Source organism: Nannobrachium achirus, assembly GCF_963921795.1.
Source record: "Nannobrachium achirus genome assembly, chromosome: 4".
In the NCBI taxonomy this organism is placed as follows: domain Eukaryota; kingdom Metazoa; phylum Chordata; class Actinopteri; order Myctophiformes; family Myctophidae; genus Nannobrachium; species Nannobrachium achirus.
This window is the reverse complement of record NC_137813.1, coordinates 45,169,777-45,187,276: the sequence shown is the minus strand read 5'-3', so window position 1 is coordinate 45,187,276 and position 17,500 is coordinate 45,169,777. Positions and strand designations below refer to the sequence as shown.

Here is a 17,500-nt window from a genome sequence, read left to right as displayed (position 1 = left end):
GTAGAATCGTGACACTTCAAATAAACATGAAGGCGCTGTGGTGGGCTGGATATTGTCATCATGCATACTCTTAATACACACATGGGTTCCATGTGCAGATATTACAGTACTGTATCAAGAGCATCTGCAGTCATCATTACAAAGTCATCTAAAGGGCTTACAGTTTACAATTTAACCCATTTAGGCCTAGAATTATTGAATGCTTTAACCAGTGAAAAATAGCAGATCTACAAGCTCGCAGCGCGGCACTAGATCTGCTATTTTTGAAAAAGTCGTGAAAATGTGTGCATGTGTGCTTCTGGGGGGTCCCTGGAACAAAATATTTTGAGATGGGGGTCTGTGGCCAAATAAATATGATTTTGGGGGTCCTTCACATGAAAAGGTTTGAGAACCACTGACATAGTAGTCTCTCAAGAACAGACCAACTGAGCTCCATTTAAGTGAAAAGGACCTTTTCTTTGACGATGGCTATAGCCAGATTGCTGACATAGAAACACAGGTTTTTCAAAAAATCTTAGAAGGATTCAAAAGACACTTATAGAACCGGGTCAAAATTCAAATTTTCACGATTTTTCAAAAATAGCAGATCTACAAGCTCGCAGCACGGCACTCGGTGCCGCGCTGTGAGCTTGTATATCTGCTATTTTTCAATAGTTAAAGCATAAAATAATGATACATTACCTGTTCTAAATGGGTTAAAAGAAAATGGCAATTTAGGCATTTAGCAGACACTCTTATCCAGAGCGACTTAGTGCGAGATTGGAACAAGCGGAGTAAGCGTGAAACTCCATCAACAAACAAGGTGCAGTCACATAATAGAGTGCAGAGAACAGGAGAGGCTTTGCATAGAAAACACATAATCGTGCGTGGCGTCGAGCGACAAAAATAACAGATCTACAAGCACCACAATGCTTTGCAGCGTGACGCGTTGTGAGCTTGTACGTCGGCTATAATTCTCAGCTTAGCAAAAAAAATCCAACTCGAGTCCAACTGTTCTTACTCATCTCAGGGTGTGGTTCCAAACATTTGTGTGAGAACTTCTCTTGGCCCTGGATCCGCGTTGGCCCCATCACATCCCCTAAAAAATCCCCTTGTTCCTTCCTAGGCACAATGGTTTTGGACAGTACAGTATTGTGCGTTTTCAGGCTTAAAACGGAGCGTGTAGGAGGTATGAGTCAGATGGAATGCCTTCCGAGACTCTTGCTGAGGAAGCACAGAGCGCACATTATATCTATGTACTGTACTGTATGTCTGAGGTGGTACTGGGCTGCACCATGACATGGATTGGAAACATTGAGTCAAGTGTCACGCAGTCAGAGAAGAGATACTGTTGTGGACGGCCTGCTGACATTTGCTTCGGACAGAGCGTGTTCTGTGAAATGGAGTGGGAGCTATAGCTAATTCAGGCCTCTCTTATGCCAGAAAGACTTGTGGGCAGTATGTTTTTCCGCAGTGCAGACCATGTCTCACGCAAGTGCTACAAGGAAGGAGAAAGAGCAAGAGAGAGAGAGAGAAATGTCATTATGTGGAATGTGTACTTGCATCCATGCATGCATGCATGCACACTGCACACGCATGTACCGTATGTGTGTATGTTCACATCTGCGTGTAGATGTCATGTGTGTTAACTATCAAGGCGCCGCAAGGGAATTGCTGGATGTCTAAATCTCCTCCCCTTCACATGAACGCTGACCTTTTGGTGCTACTGGAAAACACTGATCTCTACTTTGCTCAGTAAGAGCAAAATCTGTATTCACATCATCACACTATACTGCTACTGCTAGATGTATTCACATCATCACACCACTGCTACTACTAGATGTAGACGCTCTCTAGAGCCTGACTTATACTTGGTTGTGCACGGGTGTTGCGCACCGAAATTAGCAGATGTACAAGCTCACAACACATCGCAATGCATGGAGGCATGAACGCAGACCAACCACATCTGGTGATATATGTCAAAGAGGATCAAACATATTGAGCTATAACACCATAATAGGAGGGGGTGGTAGACAGGTATGGCCTAATGAAATACAGGTAATGCACAGGACTGCTAGATCGATTGGCACAGCTTCAGCTGACAGGCAACAGAGCCAAGTCGAGGGTATTGGTATTGGGTCTGGTATTGATTCTGGCTTAAATCCAGATCCAGACTTCATGCCTGAGGCTTCTTCTGTACAGCACTAGAGTCAGGCATGGTTGTGTAATAGTGAAAATATGGGGGATCTCCCAGTGTGACTGCATGGATCGTTAGATTCATCAAATCTTCATCAGAGTCACTGCTCTCTGGCATGCAGCTGTCTGTGTTGCGTCCTGCAGTATATCACCACACCATATGCAGTAAAATTGTGTTAATTTATCCATTTGTGACTAATTAAATGAACTCAAGAGGATTTTACTGTGTACTTTATCAGAGTCTCTGACATGCAGCTATCGTGGTTGAATCTTTTCACCATGGGGCCTAATTTATACTCCACCATAAAAAATCATTACCGTGGTTGTTCAAATGAAGTCGAGCTAGAGTGTCCGCTTGGGAATCGGAAGGTTCCTGGTTCGATTCTGGGCTCCCTAGTCTAGTGTTACTGTAGAAGTGTCCTTGAGCAACACGCTGAACCCGTAATGGCGCCCGATGAGCATGTTGGTACCTTGCATGGTTTGGTTTCCTCTGCCATCTGTGTGAATAGGTGAATGTTATGCAGTTTGGATAAAGAAGCTATATAAATGCACCATTTACAATTTAAGCATTAGCAGACACTCTTGATCCAGAGCAATTTACAGTAAGCAAGGTAAACACAAGGTAATACATCAAATGCATGACAGTGACAGTGTAAGGCCTCAGTAGTCTAGGATCATAGGTAAACCTTCAAAAACCTCTGAATCAGTCTAAACATAACATCAAAAAGTGCCAAGTCAACAAATCTTCAACATCTAAATTACATTTTAACCTTTGCATAAGACTGCATGGTCGTCATTTAGTTCTTTCTTCTGATACAGTTTCTATATAGTTTCTTAGGTTACTTATTTTGAATATAAATCATAAGTCAACAAGCACGTTTTAATCTTCAGAGCATGATTATTTGTATTTCCCGTTACTGTTCAGCCCTCTGTTTTCTTTGGGGATGGGGCGTGTGGCGAGAATGTATCTCATTTAAAAATAGCAGATCTACCGGCTCAAAATTCGTCACATCCGTGACCGTCCTCCTCCTCTGGGTTTGGTTTACCACTTTTATCCACCAAACAGCTTGTATCCATTAGTTTTTGCACATACGTATACAGTATGTGTGCGATGCATGCATATTATTACTCCCAGCATTTCTGCTCTTAAAAAAAACCCAAGTTATTTCAGCTCATTGTGAAAGCAAGTCTCTCTTTCTGGCGGAATTTGTGCTGCTACTCTCTCTCTCTCTCTCTCTCTCTCTCTCTCTCTCTCTCTCTCTCTCTCTCTCTCTCTCTCTGTGTTCCCTGCGGTGTTGTTGCACATCGACAGCTCTGTGTCGAGAGTAGGGCCATAGGTCAAGAGTGTTCTCCTTTCAGCGCGCTGCCACAACGTGAAGAGAATGTATTACCTGATTTCTTTAAAAGACGAAAATTAATTTATTTTGTGCTAGTGATGGTGAACAATTACTTTTATCTCACCTCCTGTAGAAAACGGTCAGTTCGTCGCTCAGCTGTTGTTGTTTTTGTTCAGCGTTCAGTTATATGATGGCGTTATCTCTTTGGAATGCTTGGATTTGGAGAAAGAACGCAGAAGAAAGTGTTTTGTGGTGAAAAGTTGATTGAGTTAGTCCAGGCCATTTGTCAGGTGCTCTTCCTGACGGGCGGACAGCATCCCAAACCTCTTGTATAATTAGACCCATGCTGCTACGAATTAGAATACCGTGCCGGCAGTTCCAAACATCAGGGCCTATTAACCTCTCTTCCTCCGGTCTCTGTGCATGCATGTGCATGAGGCATGGGACACACAGAGAGAGAGATGGATGCTGATCTCTGACCTGATAAATTATTCATTGACATTTAGTTGTTGGTTCACAGTCATGCCTGCCAATTACACAGATTTGAAAAGGGTCATAAATGTCTGTGTGTGGGCGAGTCTGTATTAGTGCCAGGTACCGTATGGCTGCAGGCCATCAGCCTAACCGCTCTGCTCGCTACGAGGCAGGGAGCCAGCTGTAAATTATTTAATTTACTGGGTTTGTTTACGACTCCGCGCTGAATTATAAAATTAAAGCCCTTCTGGTCTGAAATACCTTTAGATCTGTTACTAATGTTTTCTATTGTGAGGGGCCTGGGCTGTAATTCACGGCTTAACCTCTTTACAGGCCCCGTTGCAATAGACCGTTTGTCAGCCTTCTGATTGGTCCCTGAGACTCCCTGACTGGCCAACCAGAAAAAAACATTCACTTTTTGCTATCGGGGGTGGAGTTTGTGCAGTGGAGAATGTTGCTTCAGCCTTTCAAAAACTGTCCGCAGTGCGCGACACGGAGATCGGCCGGTACGGTGATAGCGACGGCAAGCGTCAAGCGATCTCGCTCATCATAACGAATAAGCTTCAACAAACTAGTTCACATGTACCTTATCAATGGTCTAAGAGTCACGATTGGGTACATATAATTTAAATGGGCAGAATTACGAAAAGCCAGCCTATTATGTGAGGAGAAACATTCTCTCTGTCCTCTTCCTAGTACCCAAGATGCAATGCGCTTCTCTTTCTATCTCTGATCCAGAGGATTAAACTAATTAAAACATTTATTTTTCGGGGGAAAACTACTGTTTTGCTATGTAATTACTGTACCTTTTTCTTCCCTTTTTATTAATATCACGTAGATGTGTTTTTTGTGGTACTTTATATAGCTGTAATGAGGCTATGAAGGGAAAAAAAATCGCATCCACTACCACTATAAAAGAATCTGCAAAGAGGATTCTGTCCCACTGGGATTAAACAAATTAAAACATATATTTTCGGGTAAATCCCCTGTTTTGCAATGTAACTACTGTACCTTTGTCTTCCCTTTTTATTAATATCACCTAGGTGTTTTTCCTTTGGTACTTTATATAGCTGTAATGAGGCTATGAAGGGGAAAAAAATCCCATCCACTTCCACTATAAAAACAATCTGCCCAGGGTTAATGTCCCATCATAGTAACAGGGCAGAATGGGGCGGGATTTGCAAAAGGGTTTATTGTGCCAGGGGACCCAGTGGGCGAGCTCGGAGCTGCCCAAAAATAAAGGGCTTTTGCTGTGAAAATAAATAATGCCATAAAAATGTAACATGTTGTTCTTCTTCTGCGAGCAATGTCTGGGGCACCAGTAAACTCCCTCCACATGTTTAATTAACGGCGAGAATAAAAGGAGAGCTCGCGAGTAAGTGAGTAAAGCAGTTTGAATCGAGGCTCCTCGTTTCGGATGCCTGGAATGCTAAGTGCTGAGTTGCCCTGAACGCGCTCCCTCTGGCAGCTGGCGGGAGACCGCCTGCACACAAAGCTCTGAACCTCGCCTAATGCTCATGGCAGCACTTTATCAACAAAACATCTAATAACGCGACTGGCCAACTGCAAAAAAGGACTCACTGTAACGAGACATACTGTATGCTTCTTTACCGCTGAGAGAATCCCTATATGGAGTTGTGTTCATCGCTAATAAGTACACTTTGATATCGTCGTTGTCGGGTGGAAACCTCGTATCTCCAAGTTTTACATTTGTACGTTCTTTCACAAAGTAAAGCCCTGCTTTATCATACAAGGCTGTAGCACAAAAGTATAGTGAAAACAGCAGATCTACAAGCACACAACGCCTCGCGGTGCGAGGCGTTGTGTGCTTATAGATCGGCTGTTTTCACTAGTGTAAATCATTTCTAGAATGACAAATGGAAAACGAATTATCTTGGACATACAAGGTTTTCACTCGACAACGACGATATGCAAACAGACTGTAAAATTAGGAATTCAACACCGAAAATGTTACCGTGCATACAAATCGCCTGTGTGCTTTTGTTATGCCGGCGAAGTGCCCGAAATCAGATAAATGAGCTGCTTGCTGTTGGCGTATACGGGCTGTGTGCAGGTGGCAGCTGACAGGTGTACACTGCAGTAGTATTATGGGCTCGGCCGTGTAACACCCCTCTCCCTGTAATAACAGCCACAGAAGACAGGCCACCTGCAGCCAGCCACCTCTCTAAGGAGTTGTCTCCTCTAGCGCCCCCGGCAGGGGTGTCGCACCAAATTCTGGGCCCTGGGTACAAGGATTCACTGCGGGCCCCCCATGAATTATTACGCATTATTTAGTGCTTTAACTATTGAAAAATAGCAGATATTGTGAGCTTGTAGATCTGCTATTTCTGAAAAATTGTGAAAATATTTCAAATCCTTACTAAGGTTTTTTGAAAAAAAAAACTATGTTTCTATGTCAGTGGTGCTCAAACATTTCCATGTGAAGGACCCCCAAAATTATATGTATTTGGCCATGGACCCCCATTTCAAAATATTTAATTCCAGGGACTGGAAGCAGCATTTGAGTTATATTCAAAGATTTGCACACATTTTCACAACTTTTTCAAAAATAGCAGATCTACAAGCTCGCAGCGCCGCGCTGTGAGCTTGTATATCTGCTATTTTTCAATAGCTAAAGTATAAAATAACGAAGGCCCCTCCACCTTGGGCCCTAGTAACTCAGTCCCACTTCCCCCCCCTTGTGACGCCCCTGCCTCTAGCTCCCCAGAAAGCAGGAAGCCTATATGCACTTTAAGAGATCTGTTTCCAGCCCACACTAAACCGGCTGCTCTGTAACAACCAGCACTTAACAGAGCAGACAGCGGAGCGTGTTCGCATCAGCCCAGCGGCGCTGTGAGACTGACATAAGAGAAAAGCATCCTGTTGCCCTCTGTCATAAGGCCCACTTTTGTAATCATGTAGCTTCCTCACTCAGCATTTTGGGATAGACAGAAAGTCACGTATTAAAGTATAGATGTCTGTGTAAAAATAAATATATATATATTTACAGTACATGTGATATTTTGTACACAACACACCCTATGAAATACCCTTTCTGTCACAAGGTCCAATTTAGTAATCTTGTAGTTTCCTCACTCGGCTTTTTGGGACAGCCAGAAAGTCACTTATTAAAAGATTAATGTCTTTGTCAAAAATTAATATTTACATTTGATATTTTGTACACGACACACACCCTGTGTGCTTTTTTCATGTGTCTGCTAACTCAGCTGTCGCTGCTGTTCTCGTCTTCTCCGCCCCGCAGCTGATCCCGTGGACGTGCTGAAGCTGCTGGAGCTGTCGGACAACATGGAGGGAGTGAACTTGGAGGCCGGTCTCTGTAGGAGCAGGCAAGGCCTGGAGGAGACAGACCTGGCCTACAGGATAGACAAGAAGATCCAGCTCAGTGCCCCCACCAAGCAGCTTTTCCCTGGTACTGGACACTCATGGAGTTTTGTTTTTTATTTTCCCTTTATTTCTGCTCTGCTCTGCTCTGCTCTCTAGGCACGTGCACACATAGATATAAAAGGGGGCTTGAGACCCTGCCCTTTTAGCCGTCCGTAAAAAGTGCCCTCTCCAGACCATGATTGCAGTTTTCACTACGGTGAAAGAAATGCAAATGCCCTCTTTCCAGGCCATACCCGAAGGCAGCATTCAAGAGAATTGCCTTGTCCAAACTCTCCTGAACTTGAATGCAGCATCTTATGTTGAAAGAATTGCCCTCTCTCTGTGTAGAAATCCATGCTGTACACCACATCTCCAGTATTGATTATGCTCATTGTGGTATCAAGCACCGAAAATAGCTGACCTCCAAGCTCACAACGCTTTGCAGCACGACGCGTTGTGAGCTTGGAGGTCTGCTATTTTTTATAATTCCACCTAAAGGCCCTTTTAGATATTTCAGCACCTTCCTCTCTAACATTCTCTTTATGTCCCTGCTGCTCTCCTCAACTCTCCTCTCTTGTTGCAGTGTTGTCTCACTCATTCTCTTCGTTGTCTTCTTCTTCATCCTCTCCGCAGATTCTCCTTTCCCTGTGGACTTCTCTCTGATGGCAACGGTCCGGGCCAAGAAGGGCACGCAGTTCTTCCTGCTCTCGGTGTACGATGAACAGGGGGTCCAGCAACTGGGGCTCGAGGTGGGACGGTCACCCGTCTTCCTGTATGAGGACCACCGGGGTCAGCCTTCACCACAAGAGTTCCCCACCTTCAAGAAGATCAACCTGGCAGATGGAAAGTGGGTTGCTCCAGAGTATTAACTATGTGAACCCTTGTGATCCTTGTTTTGGACATGCCATTATAATGTCCAGACATTTCTTCATATTTTCAAAGGGTAAATGGTGCATTTATATAGCGCTTTTATCCAAGGCGCTTTACATAGATTGTGCATTACATTCACCCATTCACGCACACATTCATACACCGGTGGCGGAGGAAACCTTGCAAGTCACCAACCTACTCACCGGGAGCAACTAGGGGTTCAGAGTCTTGCTCAAGGACTCTTCGACATTAACTCAGGGGGAGCCCGGATTCGAACTGTGAACCCTTCGGGAACCCTTCATGCTCTAATAATGGTTTCTCTACCCCTGAGCTCTAATAACGGTTTCTCTACCCCTGAGCTATATTTCAAAAAATATAGACAATAGCACATCTACAAGCTCATAACATGTCGCATCACCACACGTAGTGAGCTAGAGCAGTGTTTCTCAAAGTGGACCCATACAAGTCTGTAACTTTGACAGTGTACAAATGGAACTAAATGAACCCTAACGGGTCCATTTAGTTCCATTTGTACACTGTCAAAGTTAAGGGGAGACCTTCAGATTTCAAAGTTTGAGAACCACTGAGCTTAGTGGGATAATGTTTTAAAGCAGTTACATTATATAGTGTCTTATAAACCCATATGGGCTGGGGGCACCTTTGGTGCAAGCGACGTAAATAAAAAAATATATCTACCTCCCAAGCCAATCAGTTGCTTTAACAGGTGCAGAATGTGCCTCGATACAGTGGACCTGTAAGACTGAGAAACAGTGTTTACCTCAAGTAGCCCCACTCACAGTTTACAATTTAGGCATTTAGTAGACGCTATTAATCCAAAGCGACTTACTTGATTCTGACACACACAGACAACTGACACCCTGACCCTGAATGAGTGACCTTTAATGTAATAGAACATTCCCAGAGCCCCCTGATGCAGTTATTTCATATTTTACATGTCTTTGCCCTTCATCATCAGACCGTAGGAAATCTGTTCTTCTCTGTCTGGAGCTCAAAAGAACGTACGTGTCTGTTTGTATGACTCTCACGATGCATAGATTACCTCTGAATCATCTCCTCGCGCGGCTGCTTTTGTTGGATACACTTTGACCCGTACTCTATACAGACAGAAGTAACCATATGTTTTGTGTTTACAGCTCCCGTAGGGAAACATATGGTTACGGCTGCATTTTGACTTTGAATCCCACGCGTTGGTAAGCTCATCCTTAAGCTGCCCCCACCCCCCGTCACTCTCCCTTTGTTCTACCCCTAGATGGCACAGGATAGCCTACAGTGTGCAGGACAAGTCTGTTACCCTCTACCTCGACTGTAAGAAGATAGAGACGCTGGATCTGCTGCGAGGAGACAACCCTGTCATCAGCACGGAGGGTGTGGCCGTGTTCGGGACCAGGCTTCTGGACGAGGCTGTGTTTGAGGTGGGTGAACCTGATCACCAGCAGTCGTCTAAAGCAGTGGTTCTCAAACTTTAAAATGTCACGGTCTCCCCTTAACTCTGACTGTATACAAATGAAACCAAATGGACCCATAAGGGTCCATTTGGTTTCATTTGTATACAGTCAGAGTTACATACTTGAAAGGGTCAATTTAGACCTCCCAAAAGGAACCCACAGAGTCCCTGGACCCCACTTTGAGGACCACTGGTCTAAAGTAACCTTGTACATTTGCTCAAGTACTGTTCTTACAGTAAGTACAATTTCGAGGTAACTTGAGTATTTCCAATTTCCAATACTTTTACTTCTACTCCACTACATCTCAGAGGCAAATATTGTACAGTTCTTTTACTCTACTACACTTATTTGAAAACTTTAGTTACTAGTTACTTTGTAGATTTAGATTATTATTACAAAACATACATTAACCACTTCAGCCCTTTATACATTTCGCCCATTTGAAAATAGACAATCTACAAGCTCACAATGCATCGCGATGCGACGCATGGTGAGCTTGTAGATCTGCTATTTTCCTTTTTTTATTGGCATTCAAGTATTTTTATTACTTTTACAACTTTTACAACAAACAGTACAATCCACAAGAAAGACATAGAAAACAAAAGAAAAACAAAGGCTAAGCTAATAGGAGATCTGCTATTTTCTTGAAATGGGACATTTTGCACAATGAGTACTTTTACTTTTGCTACTTTAAGTACATTTTGATGCCAATAGGCTACTTTTGTATTCTTACTCAAATACATTTTGAATTCCGGACTTGTACTGATATATTGCACTATTAATACTTTTACTTACGTTTTCCACCACTAATCACCAGGCATAGAAGAAATCAAACTTGATTTCATCAAGTTTGCTGCCTGGGCAATTTGGGGATTTCTATTTTTAATGTTTTAAGCATTTATGTTAATTCGATATTCTGTTTCACGCATGTAGCATTGACGGTGGAATTTGAATTACTTTGACTGATACCTGGAATTACAGCGATATATGAAATATGTTTTCTTTTTGGGAGCCTTTCTCGTTAAGGGAGCATATGAGGTGATTACCCACTTCATATGATGAATACGATGTGAGCTTATTTCATCAAGTAGGCAATTGAAGCCAGAGGAGCTATTCACTAGAGTAATATATAATGCGTATTAACCGAATCTTCTGACATGGAGCCACTAGGGGGGGTTCCTGATAACCTTGTTTTTCCATTCGGATGACTTTCCCTTATTTATAACTTCATTCCTCAAAGTAACACACTTAGAAAGGTTTCACAGGTCTCTGCATCAACACACTCATGCGTCGTATCAGAAGTGCTGGGCGTGCTGTTACTGCTGGAGGGCTGGGGCTGTAATAATGAGACTGAGCGAGGGCAGGGTGAGACAGGCAGGAGTGTCACACCAAATTCTAGGCCCTGGGTACAAGGATTCTCTGCGTTATTTTGTGCTTTAACTTTAGAAAAATAGCAGATCTACAAACTCACAAGCTGCGAGCTTGTAGATCTGCTATTTTTGAAAGATCTTGAAAATGTGTGCAAGTCTTTGTCATGTTTCTATGTCAGTGGTGCTCAAAATGTTTCATGTGAAGGACCCCCAAAATTTATATGTACAGTATTTGGCCATAGACCCCCATCTCAAAATATGTAGTTCCAGGGACCCCCCAGAACAAAACTTGAGTTATAAATGTTTGCTTAAAAAATACATATATTCAACGATTTGCACCCATTTTTACGTCTTTTAAAAAAATAGCTGATCTACAAGCTTGTATATCTGCTATTTTTCAATAGTTAAAGTATAAAACAATTAGGGCCCTAGTAACTCAGTCCCACTTTCCCCCCCATGTGACGCCCCTGGAGACAGGAGACAACAAGAGACGAGAGAGAGGGAGGGGAAGGAGAGAGAGAGGGGGGAAAAGAGGACAAGAGGACGAGGGGCCAGGAGGGATGAGAGGAAGGAGGGGGTGGGGTTGATCAGTGTCGTCCAGACTTGCCCGAGCTCCATTTCCATCGCCACACCTATGTACGACTGACACACTGCCGTGTCAGCCTAAAATCCTCGTAGACGCGTTGATGGCGATATGAATGGACAATTGTGTGTTTGGACATTACAGACGTGTGTGTGTGTGAGTGTGAATCAGTGAATGTGTATGTGTTCCAGTCAACAAACCTGTACACTCGCAGAGTTAATTAAAGTCAGAGTAATGAATGGTATATAGTAGTTCCATATTCCAGGCCTTTCCTTCACTTGGCTTTCCTTCTCTATCTCCCCATAGAGAAGGAATTCCTGTTGCTTCTCTGTCTGTGTTGACCCCCGTGGCGACAAGCACATTTTCTTTGGGTCCTTATTACCTGTCAGGCTGTCAGCAGAGGAGGACAGGGGTCGTGCCGACCATTATTCCTACTCCACTTCTCTACATTGTTTGCTTGCCGGAAAACCACTTTTTAACCTTTGAAGTTGAAAGTTGGCTTCCACAGCTTGGGGGAAATCGAATAGCTGTTCACACACACATGAATATCGTCGTTGTCGGGTGGAAACCTGGTATGTCCAAAACCGTCAGTTTTTATCATTTAAAAAAAAGAACTAAACTAGTGAAAACAGCCGATCTACAAGCACACAACGCCTTGCACCACGAGGCATTGTGTGCTTGTAGATCTGCTGTTTTCACTACTTTTGTGCGACAGCCTTGTCTGATGAAGCAGGGCTTTACTTCGCGAAAAAACTTACACATTTGAAACTTGGAGATACGAGGTTTCTCTGACAGTGATGACGATATAAGAGTATCTATACGCGGGAGAAGAAAGAGCCAGAAGTTGGAAGCTATGGTTCTGGGACCTGCTCCAATTCTCCTCGTTTTCATTTCAGTAACCTTTATTGTCATAAATCCTTCTCCGTGCCTCCCATGACAATGTGCAACTGTGTGCCATTGTCATTCCCAATGAGGCTCCACTCTAAATCACTCGCCCCCAGCATGCAACAGAGATCAGCTTAAACCCTCTCTCTCTCTATTGCCATGACCTCAGGCTTTGTGTCTGTTCAGCGCTGAAATGAGAGCAAAGCAGACGGAGACACAGAGAGAGAGAGTTCACATTGCAGGCCATCTTAACATCTTTCACCCCCTCAGGTTTGCATCTAAACCAAAGCTGTTTTGACCTTTGGAATAAGTACAGAGGAGCGGGGCTATTATCTTTAGCCTAGTGGGCACGTGCCTTCTCTGATTTCACTCGAAGAAAACCAGATGTCCTTGCATGCTGACAGAAAAGTCACCACCTTTGGGCATGCTTGCATAGTCAAATAGCTACCCACAATAACCTCCCCCGTACAAGCTCCACCCCTCTCCTAACTTTTTCACGATTGGCCATCCCATGCCATAAGTCACTGGTTCCCAAGCACTGGGTCAGGACCCATTTGTGGGTCGCGGACCCATTTTCTATGGGTCCCTTAATTTTTGTTTCCTACATTTTGTTTTTAATTATTATTTCGAAACATTTTCAAAAAACATTCACAAAAAAGCTAAGATTTTCATGAATGAAGTAATTTAATAAAAAAAAAGAAAAGAAAAGAAAAGAAAAGAAAATCCATAAATTAGAAAACAATGTCAAAAAAGTTGTTAAAATAGCTGATCTACAAGCTCACAACGCAGCGCAAAGTGATGCGTTGTGAGCTTGTACATCTGCTGTCCCACGCAAACGTTTCTCTTTTGGGTCTCGACCTGAAAGGTTTGGGAACCACTGCCATAAGTCACCCCCTCCCACACCATCCCTGTGCAGACAGGGACAGGCAGTCCAGTATTTCGTTGTTGTCGGGTGGAAACCTTGTATGTCCAAAACCGCTCTTTTGCATTTATCAATTTGAAATGGTGAAAATAGCCGATCTAGTGCGAGGCGTTCTGTGCTTGTAGATCTGGTATTTTCACTAGTCTTGTGCGACAGTGTTGTATGATGAAGCAGGGCTTTACTTTGGAAAAAAAACATACACATTTGAAACTTGGAGATACAAGGTTTCTGCCCGACAGTGACGATTTATTTCTCGAGATACATCACAGTGTCCCACTCCAATTAAGCAATCTGTCTCTATCATGTGGGCCCCATAAATTTCCCTGTTAATAGCAAGGGAGATCGTTCCTCAGTACTGTCAGTCTTTGCCCTTGCTCCAAAAGATCAACAGTCCCGCCCTTTGCTTGCTGTACTTGTGGTGGTGATATTTCTTTGTGGCAGTGACTCACTGTATCATCCTCTGTCATCCTTCCATCCAGTCCATGTTTTCCGTTCAGTGGATGAGCGAATGAGCTAGCAGGGTTCCCACGCATCCTGGAAAATATTGAACGTTTGCAGGGACGTGCTGGCCATTGGGAAAAGCGGGACAACTCCCGAACGGCCGGTTCATTCACGGCCGGTCCAGGCCGGCCATTAGGAAAAAAATAAAAATAAAATGTCGGCCTTCGTTCCATTTTGGGGGCTGGGCGGCCGACAAAAAAAAACAGCAGATCTACAAGCACACAACGCCTCGCACCGGCGTTGTGTGCTTGTAGATCGGCTGTTTTCACTAGTTTAAATAATTTTTTGAAACGTTTTTGGACGTACAAGGTTTCCACCCGACAATGACCAAATATAACTCATGTAATTGGCCCACTGGCTTGTCACTTGTCATGATCTGAAATGGCAAATCTTTGAGTAGCAGCAGCGCTATAGAGAGGTCTCTCTCTATAGCGCGCAATGAGGGCCTCTCCAACTCTTTTTCCCGGGCTGAATCAGGGGCCCAGCACGTCCCTGAACGTTTGGACACAGTTTTCAATCATAATGATAATAATAATGCTACTATTGACCTCTTTAGTTGTTGTTTTGTATCTGTACATTTGCACATAAGTGCATCTGTGTGTTTTTATAATGATGAATGTATTGAAGGATCTATGACTAAACAGAGAAACGTTTGAGGCCTTCTCTTGTCTTTTAACGACTTGATCGCCATCAGTGAGCATCACTCAAGGGTGTGTGCTCTCTCCCTTCAAAATAAAAGACCAGTATTCGTTTTGTGGTGAATTGTTTAATAGCATAATCTCACACTATATATTACAATTTTAATTAAATACATTCATTTCGATTCATTATTCGATAATGGTTTTACATCTACCGGTATGTGAGGGGATTTTGCAATGCAGTATTAACATACAGCATTTGATCTTATGGCAAGGACTTCATACAGTATCAATATAGGAGTGGTTCTCAAAAGATGTCCTTGAAGAGTATCTGTTGAAAAGGGTGCTTGAAAGTGTTTGTTTTTGTTAGCTAGCTGTGTGTGTGTGTGTGTGTGTGTGTGTGTGTGTGTGTGTGTGTGTGTGTGTGTGTGTGTGTGTACGCGCGCGCATGTGCGTGTGTGTGTGTGTTTGTTTTTTTGTTTGTTTGTGTGTGTGTCTGTGTACGTGTGTGTCTGTTTGTTCCTGTGTGTGTGTGTGTGGTATGCTAAGTTGGGGGTGAGGTTGTTGGTACCAGGGGAGGAGGAGAGGTCATTCCATGGAGCAGTCCATTCTCAGGCCAGGCCTGTGGACCTATCTGTTCCCAGGGCCTGGCTCTGGGAGCTCAGGGCCCGGGGGTAGAGGGGTAGAGGGAGCCAGTGTTCCGGCCCAGTTCTCGCAGCGTGGGAGCACATGCATGTGAGCCTGGGGACAAGCGGTCAGCCCCTCATGTTTCTATTGCTTCCAGATTGCCGGCAAAACAGCTACAACAGGATCTTTAGCGCTAAAACCAAAACGCCATGTCGCTTTTTTTTTTGCACCAAATCAAACATCAAACTGTCCACAAGTCTGGCTCGGCTCCCTCTGTGGCCTCTGTGTGCCCTGTTTGTGTGTCTCCAACACGCTCGCTGCCCAGATAGGATCCAGCCCAGTGTTTATTTGTGAGAAATCCAGACCCTTTCCCATCTGGGCGAGGGCTGGAGAAGCTGAAATGTTTTGGGTGCTTTTCGCTGACGCAGGCACATGTTGAGTCGTTGACATATAAAGCATGTCATTAAACAGCTTTGTTTCAATGCTCGGATTCAGATCTAATAAAAAAAACAAAAAGCTCACAGATTGGAGGATTGAAGAGTAAATTGGTCAAGGTCTGGCGTAGATGCATTTTCCTTCGGTAATGATTTCTGACTGATTGTGGTCATATGTTTTTGGTTAGTTGTGTTACTTGTTGCACAAGAACACAGCAACAACGTGCTGTTTCATGACGAGGGCTGTGTTTGACTGTTTGCTATAAACCAATATCGTCGTTGTCGGGTGAAAACCTTGTACGTCCAAAACCCTTCGTTTTGCATTTATCATTTTAAAAATGATTCAGTGCGAGGCGTTGTGTGTTTGTAGATCTGCTGTTTTCACTACTTTTGTGCGACGGCCTTGTCTGATGAAGCAGGTCTTTACTTTGCGAAAGAACATACAAATTTGAAACTTGGAGATACGAGGTTTCCACCCGACAGTGACGATATGGAACTCACACTCACCCTCAGGGACACAAGAAAACAAATCTACCATGAGTCACACCAGACGCAGTTGGATTTCAGAGAGTGGAATCTCATATATTAAGGCTGGGTGAAGGGGAATGCACTCAATGGGTCAAGGGTCTCAAATAAGGCCCTGGCGAGATCTGATAGGGTGGAGTGCTGTGAATGTTGGCTTGCAGACGGCAGGGCCCCATCACACAACAGGTTAATGAGTTAATGAGTAAAGGTCACCGTCTCTACGAGGGACGTGGAGAGAATGTTAGAGAGGCAGGGGGTGACATTTCTAAAAGGGGCTTTTGGTGAAAATATTGAAAATAGCAGACCTCCAAGCTCACAACGCGTCGCAGCGCGACGCGTTGTGAGCTTGGAGGTCGGCTATTTTCAGTGCTTGATACCACACTGAACTAAGCAAAATCAAGTCAGTTTCTACACAGAGAGGGTAATTCTTTCAACATTAGATGCTGCCTTAAAGTTCAGGAGAGTTTGGACAAGGCAATTCTCTTGATTGCTGCCTTCAGGTATGGCACGGAAAGGAGGGCATTTGCATTTCTTTCACCATAGTAAAAACTGCATTCGTGGTCTCGAGAGGGCACTTTTTACAGGCGGGTAAAAGGGCAGGGGCTCAAGCCCCCTTTGTTGTCTATGTGTGCACGTGTCTGATCTCTACCACACTAAATCACAGGTGCTTTTAGTGGGAATTTGGCAGATCAGTTCTGTACAGCTCGATGCAACTTTACACTCTGTCTGTCCTTGCTAATGCAGGATGTTTGTGTTTGTCATGGTCTCGGCGCTTGAGATGATTCAGCTGAGGTTAATATGTTCCCTGCTTTGCCGCAGATGTATTCTCTTAAGATATTCTGAGCAAATAAAGCAGGAATGGGTCATGACTCGGGCACGAGTTTGCTTGCGGTGTGTTTCGGTGCGATAACTGTTAGAAGAAAGCCTGGCTCGAAACCTCTCTGTCATCTCCTCTGTCATCTCTGAGATTGGATAGAATTACACCCCCCCCCCCTCTCTCTAGTGTGATGTTTTCTTAAAGCAAAGAACAGGGCTGCAGCTACATGCATAGCAATCCCTCATGATTTTAGACATATCCAAGCATTTGTCGGACTAATCCCCATACCAAAGGACGGAATACGAATTTGAATGAGGAAAAACCTCATTCAAATTCGTATTCCGTCCTTTGGTACGGGGATGCATATCTTTGTATACATCAGGGGGTCTGGGACCCCTAGGGGGTCCTCAGAGTTACAACAGGGGGCCCTCCAAATCTTTGTGTGATAGAAACCTTTTTTTTTTTTCATTTCTATATTAACCACTTGAACCC

The 17,500-nt window shown here is 43.8% G+C and overlaps 1 protein-coding gene across 1 annotated transcript in view; it reads left to right on the top strand.

Annotated features, from left to right (window-relative positions):
• Positions 1-2,619: 2,619 nt before the first annotated feature.
• col5a3a (collagen, type V, alpha 3a) overlaps positions 2,620-17,500 on the top strand; it is a gene marked incomplete at its 5' end in the record, with an annotated part of 77,776 nt that continues 62,895 nt past the window's right edge. Inside the window, 4 exons of the mRNA XM_080723321.1 lie at positions 2,620-2,641; positions 7,249-7,416; positions 8,004-8,217; positions 9,511-9,673. Of these exons, the coding sequence (XP_080579447.1) occupies positions 2,620-2,641; positions 7,249-7,416; positions 8,004-8,217; positions 9,511-9,673 (567 nt within the window). The remainder of the gene's footprint in view (positions 2,642-7,248; positions 7,417-8,003; positions 8,218-9,510; positions 9,674-17,500) is intronic.